At 43.8% G+C, this 13,950-nt stretch overlaps 1 protein-coding gene across 2 annotated transcripts; it reads left to right on the top strand.

Annotated features, from left to right (window-relative positions):
• The first annotated feature begins 2,769 nt into the window (after window positions 1-2,769).
• On the top strand, window positions 2,770-13,745 carry LOC308433731 (uncharacterized protein). Of its 2 annotated transcripts, none has more exons than XM_080933807.1 (5): window positions 2,770-2,889; window positions 6,820-6,936; window positions 9,507-9,633; window positions 10,118-10,213; window positions 11,839-13,745. In XM_080933807.1, exons 2-5 carry the CDS (start codon window positions 6,934-6,936, stop codon window positions 13,002-13,004), a joined length of 1,392 nt encoding a protein of 463 aa, XP_080789933.1. In that variant the 5' UTR covers window positions 2,770-2,889; window positions 6,820-6,933; the 3' UTR covers window positions 13,005-13,745. The 2 variants fall into 2 exon arrangements, with proteins under 2 accessions (XP_080789933.1, XP_080789934.1); XM_080933808.1 differs by having other exon boundaries at window positions 2,818-2,849.
• Window positions 13,746-13,950: the final 205 nt, after the last annotated feature.

Raw genomic sequence — 13,950 nt, 5'->3', positions numbered from 1 at the left:
AAGAGATTTTGTCTGCTTGCAGAATGTGGTACCGATGTTGATACCGCAGAATGTGGTACCGATGTTGATACCGCAGAATGTGGTACCGATGTTGATACCGCAGAATGTGGTACCGATGTTATACCGGTTCCACATCAGGAAGTGTATCCTTGTGATGGTGGTAAGGATGGCAGGTGGATCCGTATTTTGAGCAGGTTGTAACCATTAAATTCCTGCGCAGTAACACTGAGCAGACACACATTTCCCTAACTATACTTACACTAAGCTCTTGGGAAAACTGTAACCGTCTGTGATGATCCAAGTGCTGTGAAGCCACCTTACAAGATAACTGCTGAAAACTTAGCCAGAGGCACCAGGAGGGGGCAGGCTGGATCCGTAGCTACCAGCTGCTCCTTGTCCCCCTGGTCTTTCCTCTACAGTCAGTGGCATAGCATTTCATATCTGCTTCAGAACGGGAAAGTTATCATCACCAGCCTCACACTACATGTGCAAGTGGCACACAGCGTGTTCCTTAGCATCTGTTGGATCCCTTCTCGTTTTGTATTTTTGCTGCTGTAACTTCTGTTAAGAATCTGGTGCCCAAAAGTCATGAAGCTGCCCCTGAGTAGGCCGACAGTTCTGAATTATTTCCTGCCATTTCCCATGTATTCTGGCAACCAAGTCTTTTACTTTAGTTCTGTAGAAGTCTTGCATCTTCCCTAATATCACACTTAACATGCTTTTCCAACGCCCCACAGAGCAGCACCAAGTGTTTCCATTGTCCAGAAGAAAAAAAAGGAGAACAACTAACTTCCCCAACTAAATGAAGGATTTTTCTCATTTTGCTTCCTCTTCACCACAGTCCGTATTATTAATTTTTCCTGTGTCCACTACAGTATAAACATTTCTAATAAAAAAACTCCACTTAATCCTGTCCAAGAGAGAGACTCAGTATTATCAGCATGTGAAGCATAGGCAGACGATTTGGAACCAACAAAAGAATAACCATCTAAGTAGTCCAGAAGGTGGGCAGCCAAAAGCCACAAGTTTTGTAAGGTAAGTAAGAAACACTCTATATATTCATAAATGGATAGAAAAGATCTGTTTTTGTAGAGAGGAACTGGGGAAATATCTGGATTAAATAGAACACCATATAATGCGGTCCATTGAACAACCTTTAAAGGAGTTACCATTCTGAGCTAGATAAAGTACAAAATGATCTGCACAGTTAGGTCATGTGCCTCCCTGTAACAGATGCAATAAAGAAGCATCCTGCAATATGTATGGGGAAGAGGTACAGGCTCAGTGCGCGGTGGACAAACGGGGCTTAAGAACTGCACTAGAAATAGGAAGGAGTTCGTTCACTTGATTTTGCCCAGCTATAGCTGTCTACATATCCACGAGCAGATGTTTAATAATTTGTATTGTTTGCATACAGCATACAAAAAGTATTGTTTTCTTCTATGTGTATGTGTGTACGTATTGTCAGAGAGGGAGCTAGGTCTTCTGGAAGTGAAGTTACAGGTCCTTGTGAGCTGACAGGTAGTTGTGGTAGTGGTAGAACATCAGGGTTAGTGTTCTACAGGAGCAGGAATTGCTCAAGCGCTCCACTGAGCCATCTCCTTAGCCCACAAATCTGAGAGAGTAAAGTGACTCTTGCAAGAGATCTCATTTTTTTCAGAATGCTGCAATGGAGGAAATGAAAGATCCAAAAATTAGAACAAAGTCTTTAAGAGGCATCAAAGATGAAGTTGCCAATGTAGTCTAAGCTCTTGACTTTCACATTTTTGTTACGTAGGAAGTTTCAGGCTCAGAAAAGATAGAAAATTCACAAACATATAGGAAACTGAACAAGACACGCCAGACCTCTGCGTGGGGAATCCAACAATGCAGGGTTGATCAGGAGTCTTTCCACATAACAGTGTGATGCCAGGAGCCGTATTCCTCTCCTTGGGAGAAGAGCAAGGGAGGTAATCATGAATGGTGGCCAATACTCAGTAGAGTGTGGGAAGAGCGGAGTTAGTGAAGTTCTGGAGCCTTTCTCCCAAAAACTCAGTTTCTTACATGGATTAACGATGAAAGTATGAATCGGGATTTGCATATGCTACCATATTGAGATGAATTTTGGGGGTTTTATACAAATAAATTTCAGGGAACTGGGCTTTTAACTGTTCAGTAATTAACACCATCTCTGTGTTCCTGGCCCACTCCATATACTGTATGGGTTCCAATGTTCACAGGAATACAATTTTGCCAGTCGTAGAATCTGATTTACATAAAGCTGTTTTACCAATGGCTTTATGCTCAACTAGCTTCCTATCCATTTTTCTTTTTTACTTAGAAATAATCTCTATAAATTGCCCCATCCAGCCTTGCATTCCAGACCCTTCTGTCATAAGCCACCAAACAGCTAAGAGTACAACCAGGTACACCATGGCTAGTTTGAAAAATCTTTAAAAGATGTTTTAGTCCCACATTAGTGATTGGAGATTATAATCACAACATATGGACAAGAAAGGACTTGTAGCCCTATATTTCTGTCAACGGCTCGATTCATTTACATATATGTCACCTTGTGGAATTGGAGGTGAAAACCAGCCTGATTTCCCATGGCTGTCAGGCAGAGTAGGCTTCTCTCTCATACTCTCCTGCTGGTTGCCAGAAACAAATCCGGGAACAGAAGAAATTGCCCTGCCTGGCTTCCGGGAATTTCTTCGCGCAGACTTGTGGGAAATGTAGTCTAGCCACTGTGGCGTCACAGGGACCTACTCCGGAAACAATACTAATTCTGTCTGAAAGTGTGCTGTTTCCCCAAAGTTGGACGAGAGTGCTGTCCTGCCCAGCTCTCGAGTTGCATCTCTGATATGGAGGTTGGTCCAGGGAGCGGCGCAGCCTGAGGCACTATGCGAGGTGCGGGGATCCGTCTGGCAGCGAGCAGAGCAGCGGTGGGTGGGAGGGCGGACGATGCTGACCTGTAGGTCCTGCACTGTCCTTAAATACTGGTCTGTAAGGATAGGGCTGGGGAGAGGGCGTGTCCTATGGTGCCCTGACTGATGTTTGTCAGAACTCTGAGCACAGCCGAGTCTACCACGGGCGGCTGGGAAAGGAGTGCAGAATGTTTGCACAGGAGTAGGGATATGGTCTAAGGATGAGGATTCCCAGCTTGGTGAGTCAACTAACTTGCACCTCAGGTGGTGCTGGGAGCTCACTTTCCCGCCTGGCTGGGAAGAGTCTTTTACTAGCTGACTCCACTCTCAGATGGACATTGACGGCTTTCTCAGTACATCGAGAGTAGGTGGGTTTTCTGTCTCTCTTGTGTTCCACAGCAGGCCTAGGTATGCTCATGGAGTATTGATTGTCATCGTTTTTCTCCGCCAGTTGGTGAATTAAACGGGGGGGGGGGGGTCTGAGACACAATGGTTTGTAGCTGGGAAATTCAGGGTCACTGCAGACAAGTCTTTTAGAATCACCTGGTAGAGAAAAGCTTTGACTAGGGATGAGAGAACACAGGACAGGCGACAGAAGCAACCCTGGAAAGCAGAGTGAGGCAGGAGAAGCTGATGCCAGCTTCACCTTCGGGGCTGGAGTTTCTTAAGCCTTTGAAGGGTCTTCCATCCCTAAGTTTTGGCTAATTGCTTTTCAAGAAAGACATGATGTCTACTTGGCCCACAACTGATGTATAAACATGCTTCCGTCTGGCCTTGATCTTGGTGAGCCAGCCCTTTAGTCGAGGCCCTGGGAGCGGGTGAAAAGCTCACCTTGTATTAGGCTGCCAGGCTTTTGTGTCAGGTCAGTAGGGTGAGGAAAAGCATAAGGAACTTTATGTATTTATGTAACTCAAAGTAAACAGACCTCATTCCCACTCTGGAATTCTCCTTGTTTGAAGCAGCCCATGGTGGTTTACACCCCTCCCTGCTTCTCCGCCTCTTGGATGCTTTCTCCTTCCTTACACCTCACATCAAAGTGTGTAGAATGCATCTCTAGTTAGCCAGAACAGAAACCTTCCTCAGAAAGCGTGGGATGACAGCCAGATCATCCACTGTCCTTCACATGTGGCACTGAGCCATTCAGCCAGCAAAATAACGCATCGTTCCTCCCTCTCCCGTTGGGAGGTTAGTGCCCTGTAGTGTGCAGTCCTACCTGCTCCTTCCAGGATCTTTTATTGTACATTGACGTGTGTAATGACGGGAGGAGTTACCGGTTTTCATGGTACTAACCTTGCTGTGTTACACAGGATAATCTTGGAAACTTGGAAGCAAAAGTATGCTAGATGGTAGCTTCCAGTTCTTGGTCATCTAAATGATTATGTCAGACACCACTGAGAGAAATTACAGACATTATTTGGACAGAATTAAATGGAAACCAAACACATATGCATGGAATAGACTTGAGAAACAGATTTTCATTACTTTGTCTTTTGAGGTTATGAAAATTTCAATCTTTGGGTCCATCCATTCAAAATTGTTTTCAAATGCAATGACATATTTTAAAGTGTAAGTGTGTGTGCAGATTGGCTGGCCACCTCCTTAAATTCTGCATTCTGTTGCTCATTTCTTTGTGGTAGCTACATAAAAATAAGTCAGCAAATGAGAATGTGAGTCCCAACTGTTCGTTGGATATGCACTGCTAACTAGTATGTTAAGAAGACACAGTAACAATATACTGGTTATTTAAAATCCAGATATGTCTAGGCATCTGAGGTGCAGAAGAAATCCTGTGATATTTATAATGAAGCTAAAATTCAAATTCATTGCACTTTTTCAATAAATACGTGGCGTATGTTTTATCATGTCCCTTTTAGAGTTCCAATTATAGTATCTGACTCTCCCTAGTGCAAAACTGCGTTAAGTTAAACCAAAAGTAATGACTGTTGTATGCCACAGTCTTGTGTGTCAACGGTTGAGAAAGATCGGTGCATTGTTACTTAATGATTCACGTAGTGTATTTTTAAAGCAGTGTATTCTTTAATTGGTAAACAAGCCCAGTCTGAATGGAGAGTTATCACTGTGTGGAGCCTAGTGAGTCATACAGCACTCTCTCCCCATCTAGTCTTGACTCCCCTGCGATTTCCAAGGACTGAGGTTTGATGCTTCTGCCAGAAACCATCTCTGAGGAACACTGAACATTAATACAGAGTTCCTGTGAGTTCCGCCCCGTCCATCCGGTTGTTATAGGCTGCCCTCTCAGACCAGCCTCCGTGCGAGGGAAGGAAAAGCGGATTCCCTCAGGGATTAAAATACATTTGCCTCAGTTTGGTTTACTAAACAGGGAGTGAATGTTGCCAGGCTCAACTTCCCCTGAAATGTTTGCTTTAGTTGGTTAAAATCCCAACTGAGATCCTGGCGGCAGGCTTTCTGCTGTGCTCTCACAGGCGGCCCAAGGGGACGGAAGTGGTGGGAACAGTGGTGGCCTGTGCAGGGCAGCGTGAGGGACTGATCCTTGCAGTCGGATCACCACTGGAGACCTGCTCCAGTTCTCTCAGAGAACAGTGTTCCGACCTCCACTCTGCCCGGAGCTACTGCAGTTCCCCAGGCTGACCATTCTCCTGCTCTGGGTGATCTCTTGCATAAGAAGAGTGGAGTCAGGGTTTTCATTTACTTGTAAATGTGGGGCGTGTTCTGCTGGCTACAAAGATGCTTTCAACAGAGTCCGTCTGTGTTTCCTTGAGAAATGACAGGGTTTTTATCCATTAGGTCCTACAGTCTACTTGGAAGTCTACTGGTCTCCTCTCTGTGTCTTCACTCTACCCCCACGACTAAAGACTATTTGTCAGAATAATCTTTCCTTCCAGGGTGTGTGCTGTATCCCTACCAAGTGTCTTTTGACTATTGCTACCCCTTCCCATTACTGAGAAGATCACACACTTCTGGACTGGAGCTGGGTCTGACCTGAAGCTCTGCCTTCTAAGGACTGGGTTTCACAGCTCTGAAAGGTGCCATGCAAGCTTCCAAGTGAGGGGAGCAATAAACAGCCCTACTTAGCTATTGTACCTATGGACCACAACAATGACCAGTATAGACAGACATACCTGACCAGTATAGACAGACATACCTGAAGGCACCACAGTGCCACTCACATCTCGGCATAAACAGCACCGGTCTAATCGGACTTAAAATCTGATCAAAAGGGACTAGACAAGTAGGCAGATATCCATAGCTAGTTAGTTCATGGATCTTAGAAGAGAATATGTATATGGAACATAAGGTCAAGAGACTTAGAAAAGAACGTGATTGGAGTTAGGAGGGAGATTGGAAAATATCTTAAATAATACTTAAGAAGGCTGTCTTAGTCAGGGTTTCTATTCCTGCACAAACATCATGACCAAGAAGCAAGTTGGGAGGAAAGGGTTTATTCAGCTCACACTTCCACACTGCTGTTCATCACCAAACGAAGTCAGGACTGGAACTCACACAGGGTAGAAACTTGGAGGCAGGACTGGATGCAGAAACCACTGAGAAATGCTGCTACTGTCTTGCTTTCTCTGGTTTGCACACCTTGCTTTCTTAAAGAATGTAAGACTACTCGCCCAGGGATGGCACCACCCACAATGGGCCCTCCCACCCTTGATCACTAATTGAGAAAATGCCTTACAGCTGGATCTCATGGAGGCATTTCCTCAACAGAGGCTCTTTTCTCTGTGATAACTCCAGTTTGTGTCAAGTTGACACAAAACCAGCCAGTACAAAGGGATAAAGTCATGTAAATTGGAAAAATATGGCTGAAACTGGTCATTATTTAAGGCACCGGGAGACACGGATCACATGATACCATTCATATGATAAATGTGTAGAGTTGTAACTCACAGATGTTGGAAATGTAACGGTTTTTCTCATTGGCCAGTGACATCAGAACGCCGCAGCTTGAAGACGCACTGAGCTTGGACGCTCTGAAATGGTGCCCTAGGAAGACAGCGCTCACCGCACTGTTGCCCTGGATGCCGGATGTGTGTAAACTATGGTGTGTACATTTTAGAAGCATGCAAGACAGCACTTCCGACATTTTAATAATAAAAATATTGTTTTAGGAGATTGGCATGCTGAAACGTATAAAAGTCCTTTTTATTTGCCTGAATAACTGTTATCGTCTCTAAGGCAGTACTGCCTCCACCTGCCAGCCTAGTCCTAGTCTTTCATACAACCTTATCAAGGCCTAGACTGTTTTCAGCCCAAGACTCGCCGCTGAATCTTCTCACCCATTCTGAACTCTGACTGGCTGGTTCAACTCAGCTGGTCTGGCTCAAACTGCCCTCCCAGCCGACTGGTTCAATCCAGCTTCTCAGCTTCTCACTGAATTGCTCTGCTTGCCCTCAAACTAACTCCAGCGATCTTTTCTTGCCTTCTGGCTCCTTCTCATTCTCTTGCTTATTCTGTTCTCACCTGTGTCTGGCGTGTTCTCTCTTCAGTCTGTCTCTGTAACACTGGCTTCTCCCTCCACACTCCACACTGTATTCCCGCGCTGTGCTATTCCTCCTCAACTGTCTTTATCTCTCTCCCTTAAGTAGCTTCCTTTTCTTCTCTCTTCTCATGAGAGTTGGGCAGACCCTTTCTGTCAAATCTTTCTCCAAGTTGTCATCTTTTCTGCCACTCAATTAGACATCACTTTAAAATATGGGTGCTTCCTTCTACAAGTTAACTTTGCCTTCATTGCTTGGGATTAAAGGGGAGTACTAAGGGCATGTCTGTGTTCTAGTCAGAGGGATTAATGGTGTTTGCTAAGAGCTGAGCCACAGCCTACTTAGAAACAGGTTCCAATATCCTGTGACAACAACTCATGGAAAGACTATGCAGAGTTTATCCATAAAATTTATTGCAAAATATGTCATTAATATAGAAACCTCTTTTTTCCAGTAAACAAGGGATATAATACGGTTTGTCAATTTTTTAAAGACATAAACTCTGAAATATTGAAAATTTAGAAAACAAGGAAAACGTGTTATCACTGCTCTCTGAGGCACAGTTCTCACGCTGGGAAGAGAGGCCGGGAGCGCGGCAACTTCTCAGACGGAGCATTTAGTTTGGGGCTGCATACAGGTTTGGATGGTTGGCTCATGATCAGTGTGGCAAGGAGCATGGTGGTAACCAGGCAGATATGGTGCTGGAGCTGTAGGTGAGATCTGGCATCCTAATCCTCAGGGGAGAGAGAGAGGGAGAGAGAGAGAGAGAGTCAGACAGACAGACAGACAGACTGACTGACTGGGTCTAGATTGGGCTTTTGACACTTCAGAGCCCACCCCCATTAGCACACCTGCTCCGACAGGGCCACACCTACTCTAAATAAAGACCGAAACACCAATCTTTCCTGAAGAGTTCCACAGACTGTGGACAAAGCTATCAAGTATGTGTGTGTATGGGGGCCGTTATCATCCAGCCCACCACAGCCATTATTATAATTCTTGGACACAACAAAGTGAGACACAGGTGTCTTTGGGAACAGATCAGGTTTCTGTGTAGGACAAGTGGGAGGAGGATGACCGGAGGATCAAACATGTCTGGTGGAAGCTGGTGCCTGCTGGCGCTTGATTGGTTCTGATACCTGAGTTATATTTTACTGGGAGGATTTTGTTGTCCCATCCCTTGGCTGTTCCATCTTGTGTCTCTAGGTGCAGTCGTTAGAATCACCACTGAACCATGTACAAATTAAGGAATCCAGACCCCAGCCCAGAGCCGCTGCGTCATAACTCACATTTGTGTGGCGTTTCAGACTCGTGACTGTAGGCTTACTTTCCACTTCACATAACTGTGCATAAAGTGTTGGGAAATTCCTTCTCCTTCACCTTGACTTCATCCTCTGAGAAGTGCATGTATGTGTCGTGTATAAGACCAGCACACACACTAACTACAGGTTTTTCTATAGAAGCGTATACTTTAGACTTCATCTGTCTTAAAGGTAGAGCATCCACATGGGCTTGAAGGATCTTTTGCCTTCTCTTTTCTTGAAGATGGGGCCAGTGTGAGGTCATGTGACCGCATCTGAACGGTCTAAGGAATAGTGCTAACCTACTGTAGAAGCATTGTAGCTTTCTTTTCATTTGGGGCAAAATATAGCATTGTAGAAACAAGCCCACAATGCCTGCTTCAGTTAGAGTTTCTATTACACTGCTAAACTAAGTACTATGATCAAAGCAACTTGGAGAAGAAAGGATTTAGTTCAGCTTAGGACTTTGGGTAGCAGTCCATCACCGGCTGAAGTCAAGGCAGGAGCCTGGAGGCAGAAACTGGAGCATAGGCCATGAAGAAACACTGCTAAATACTGTCTGCGGTTTGCTCACTCTACTTTCTTACACCATCTGAGACCACCTGCCCAAGGGTTACACCACTCACGACAGGCCGAATCATCTACCAGTGAACCAGTGAACATCAGCGTCTTAGAGTGTTGAGTGCAGGAATTCCGAATGCGCACTCTCAACTGCAGTTCCCTCTTCTCAAATTACCCTAGCTTGTGTGACGTGGACAGAGAACAGGATCCACAACGCCTGTTATTAGTGGCCTTAACTAACGCGAGGCATCATTCATTGGTCTTTCTTTCAGGAAGTGCTGTCCTTCTGGGATGTGGCCATTGATTTCTCTCCAGAAGAGAGGGAATGTCTGAACTCGGCTCAGTGGACGCTGTACAGGGACGTGATGCTGGAGAATTACAGCCACCTGGATTTCCTGGGTGAGGTTCACGTCCACAGGGAGCTCTTTTCTCACTGTGGGTGTGTTTCCTCCTCCTCACATTACCTCACAGGAGCTTATGCTTTCCAACAGCAAGTTGTATCTTCTTGGTTTTAAAGAAAAATTAGGAAATGTGCTTAGGTGAGAAACATTGCTTTCTCTTTGGCGTGCGTAGCCTGTCTGTGTTGGTAGAATTCATCTTCCACAGAAGTGGCGATGTTAGAAACACCGTTTCGACAGGCATGTACCTCATATAGGAAGGAAAATGTTTCACAATTCAATTTTAATGCCTTTCCCTTGAAATTAAACTCAGAGTCTGGACACTGTATTCCTTCATGTACGGCAGTGATCCTGTCAGGAAACATTTAAGAAACTGTCTAGAGTTATTTATTGTATCATCTCCTTATGGACACTGTACTGACAGGGACATGTCAGTTCCCAGGAGATGAACACTCAAACAGTCTCGTTCTCCTTCCTACAAACAGGTCTTGCTGTCTCTAAGCCATTCCTGGTGAGATATCTGGAGAAAGGACAAGGACCTTGGGATATAAAGAGACAAGCAGGAGCCTCTGTGCACCCAGGTGTGTAGGAATTTGGGGACCAGGGGACATAGTTCATGTCCAAAGATCCAACAGAAAGCCAGGCTTCACCCTCGGCATTGAAAGTGGTGATAAAGGAAATCATCCTTTCATGGTTTTGGTCAAAAAAAAATTCACCTCAGACGTTTATGATGGTTTAATTTTCTTGAGCTTTGTATTTCCTGATGGTGAGATATACTCATCTTTACAGTGACTTCAAAGAACTTCATTTTTTTATTGAGTTCACATTGTTGCTGACTCCACACTTTGTTCTAAACCTCTGAAAATTTCTGCACACAGATTTTCTAAAGACCTATGTGTGGGTCCATTGTAAGACTAACTTCATACATAAACATATTTCATATCACTTACACTTGAATCGTCTCATCGGAATTCTTTGTGAATGATGAAAATGTATCCTTATTTTTTCCCAATAGCACAGTCACTACAAAGGATTTAGAACGTGTATCCTTTGTGGATATCTAGTCATAGATTAAAACTTGAGGAATTTTAATAGCTCATCAATACATTTCCAGAGTAATGTGGATTCAGGGTTTGTTTTTTTGTTTTGTTTTGTTTTGTTTTTTCTTGGCAGTTTGCTTGTGTGTTGCTTGGCAGTGGTGAACCTATAATCATTTGTCTATATGTAACCTATATAATTGTGTGGGTAGATTATGCAATGAGAAGCACATGAGATCACTGTAAGGTATGGCTATATATGAGTTCTAGATCTGTGAGCATCAGAACTGTGTTTTAACTTCATGCGTAAGAACAAGTCTTGTGATTTCATGTCTTGAGCATTGTCTCCTTTCATTGCTCAGCGGGTGTTTCATCTTGTAAATTAGTAGTTCTTACAAAGTAGGCTAATCTTGACACTTTCTCATTGGCAATATATTAACCTAAACTTTTTTTCAAAATTTTGATAGTGAGATATTTGTCATCCAAATAGAATATAAATGCTGTCTGAAACCTGTGAGGTACACTGTATAAGATTATTGTAGACATATTTATTATGCACATTTTCATTCATATCTTACCTAAAAATTCTAAAATTCACACCTCTTATCTCCTGTTTTCCACGTTGATTAGGTCAGCTATGTCCATGTATAATATCTATGTGTGTTTAAGGTATTTATTTTTGTTCACATAATACCCTTAAGATTTTCTTTTGTCATAGATAACTACTACTTATTTAGCTACTTAACCTTGAATACTGTAGCTTTCGTTTGTTTGTTTGTTTGTTTGTTTGTTTGTTGAGACAGGGTTTCTCTGTGGAGCCTTGACTGTCCTGGATCTCATTCTCTAGACCAGGCTGGTCCTGAACTCACAGATCTCCATTTCTGTCTGCCTTCAGAGTTCTGGGATCAAAGACCTGAGCCACCACCGCCTGGCAGGCACTGTTTCTGTATGTGATTTGATCAGGCATTTTCTCCAGTAGAAGTTTACGTTGTTTCTTCCTACTATATTTTCTGATTTATGCTAAGTGAATACAGGTACAGGAATATCATGTTGTTTCTGATTTATTAATAAGAATGTAAGTGTGAGTAAATGTCTCCAATTAAAGATAAGCGTTAAAAATATAAAGAATGTGCTAAGCTTTTGTTCATATATCAATTTTTGGTCAACAGGAAAACCACAAAATTTATGTAAAGATTACAGCAAGGCCTTTTACTGCAATTCGCTGCTTATTCAACAGCAGAGAATTCATACAGTTGAGAAACCCTACAAGTGTGAGGAGTGTGGGAAGGCCTTTCGTATTCGTTCAAGACTTTGTTTACACCAAAGGGTTCACACTGGAGAAAAACCCTACAAGTGTGAAGAGTGTGGGAAGGCCTTTCACACCCATTCAAACCTTTCAGAACACCAGAGAATCCATACTGGGGAAAAACCCTACAAGTGTGAAGAGTGTGGTAAGGCCTTTAGTACTCGCTCAACACATTATAGACACCAGAAAAATCATTCTGGAGAAAAGCCATACAAGTGTGAAGAATGCACCAAAGAATTTTTCTACCCTTCCTTGCTTAAGGTACATCAAAGAACTCATTCTACAGAGAAATCTTACAAGTGTGAAGAGTGTGGGAAACTATTTTACTGTCCTTTATTGCTTAAGAAGCATCAAATAATCCATTTTGCAGAGAAACACCACAAGTGTGCAGAATGCGGCAAAGCCTTTCACTATCCTTCATTGCTTAAGCGACATCAAAGGATTCACGCTGGAAGGAAGCCCTGTAAGTGCAAAGACTGCGACAGGGCATTTTACTCTTCCGCATTTCTTAAGCGTCATCAAAGAATCCATTCGGAAGAGAATTTCTACAAGTGTGGAGAATGCGGCAAAAGGTTTTATTCTTTCCCACACCTTCAGGATCACCAAAGATTCCATTCTGGAGAGAAGCCTTACAAATGCGAACAGTGTGGGAAAACGTTTTCTACTCTCTCGTACCTACCTTGGCACAAATTGCGTCATTCTGGGGAGAAATCGTACAAATGTGAGCAGTGTGGGAAAATGTTTTACTCTACTTTAGACCTTAAAAAGCACCAAAACAACCACGCCTATAAGTGCGGGGAGTGTCACTGTGGCTTTCCTAATTACTCAGCCCTGACTGCTCACCAGAGAGTTCATACCGGAGAGAAGCCTCACACGTGCGATCAATGTGGAAAAGCCTTTTCTAGGCTCGACAGCCTCAACCAGCACCAGATTGTCCACACTGGAGAGAAACCCTATAAGTGCGAAAAATGTGGCAAATGTTTTTTCCGATCTTCATCCCTTAAAAGACATCAAGGAATTCATTCTTAATAGAAATTTGATGAGTGGTATGTGATAAAAATCTGGCTAAATATTCAGACCTTACCCAAGACAAATGAATCCATGGAGAAGCCACGTGCATATGAAGAATGCTGAGGGCTTTAACATGTCAACACCTTCCACCTACCGTCAGTAACGTTCTTTCTGCGGAGACTCGCTTGACTGAAGGGCGTGACAGGCTGAGTGTTTCTTCACTTCTTATAGAACTGTGCTCTTCATCCTGAACACTGATGCTGTCATGTGAAGGATGTGGTGAAGGCATGACTTACCATTCGGTCCCGGTTCAACCTCATCCACCCCAAGGGAAAACTACTCGTGTGGAAAAGGACCGCGGCTTAGCTCTTCCTTATGTCTACATAGGCATGAAAGCTCAGCATTATCTGGATCAGAGTACCTTCTGCGCATGTCTGCGGGTGTTTTCTTGATTGTTAATGAATGTTGTAGTGCCCAGCCAGGACATGCAGCACCACCCTAGGGGAGTGCTTGGGTTACCTCAGACTTTTAGGCGAGCAGGAGACTAAGTAGCACGTCAGAAAACACGGCTTCTACTTCCGGTGCAGCCCCTGCTTCCCTGGAAGAGAAACAGTGACCTTTATGTTGAAATAAAATATTTCTTCCGCAAAGTTGTTTTTGGTCACGCCGTTCACGACACCAGCGAATCAGGGTAGGAAAGCGTCGGAGGCATTTGCCTCCCCTGCAGCCTAGAGGCTGGGTCACAAAGCCCTTACACGTGTTCAGCCTCTCCAGGACGCCAGAGCTTGCACGCACACTGCAGAAAAGTCCTATTGATACTAAGAGCACATCAGAGAGTTCCGTTTCCCTTGTTTAACACCAGAATCTCACACTGTAGACGACTGTTGTAAGGACTGCAGCTCCATGTTGAAAAGCTGTTGCAAACTCAGTGAAAACTGTAGGCGTGGATGAAAAATTACTCAGT

This window comes from Micromys minutus (assembly GCF_963924665.1).
Source record: "Micromys minutus genome assembly, chromosome: 20".
NCBI classification, from domain to species: Eukaryota; Metazoa; Chordata; class Mammalia; order Rodentia; family Muridae; genus Micromys; species Micromys minutus.
Note: the sequence above shows the minus strand (reverse complement) of the source record. Positions and strands in the feature narration are given on the sequence as shown.

Bases quoted from the DNA above. Each gene is read 5' to 3' on its own strand.
- LOC308433731 (XM_080933807.1), top strand. The intron at 9,634-10,117 runs GTGAGGTTCACG...TCCTACAAACAG, and splicing joins CAGCCACCTGGATTTCCTGG to GTCTTGCTGTCTCTAAGCCA. The intron at 10,214-11,838 runs GTGTGTAGGAAT...TTTGGTCAACAG, and splicing joins AGGAGCCTCTGTGCACCCAG to GAAAACCACAAAATTTATGT.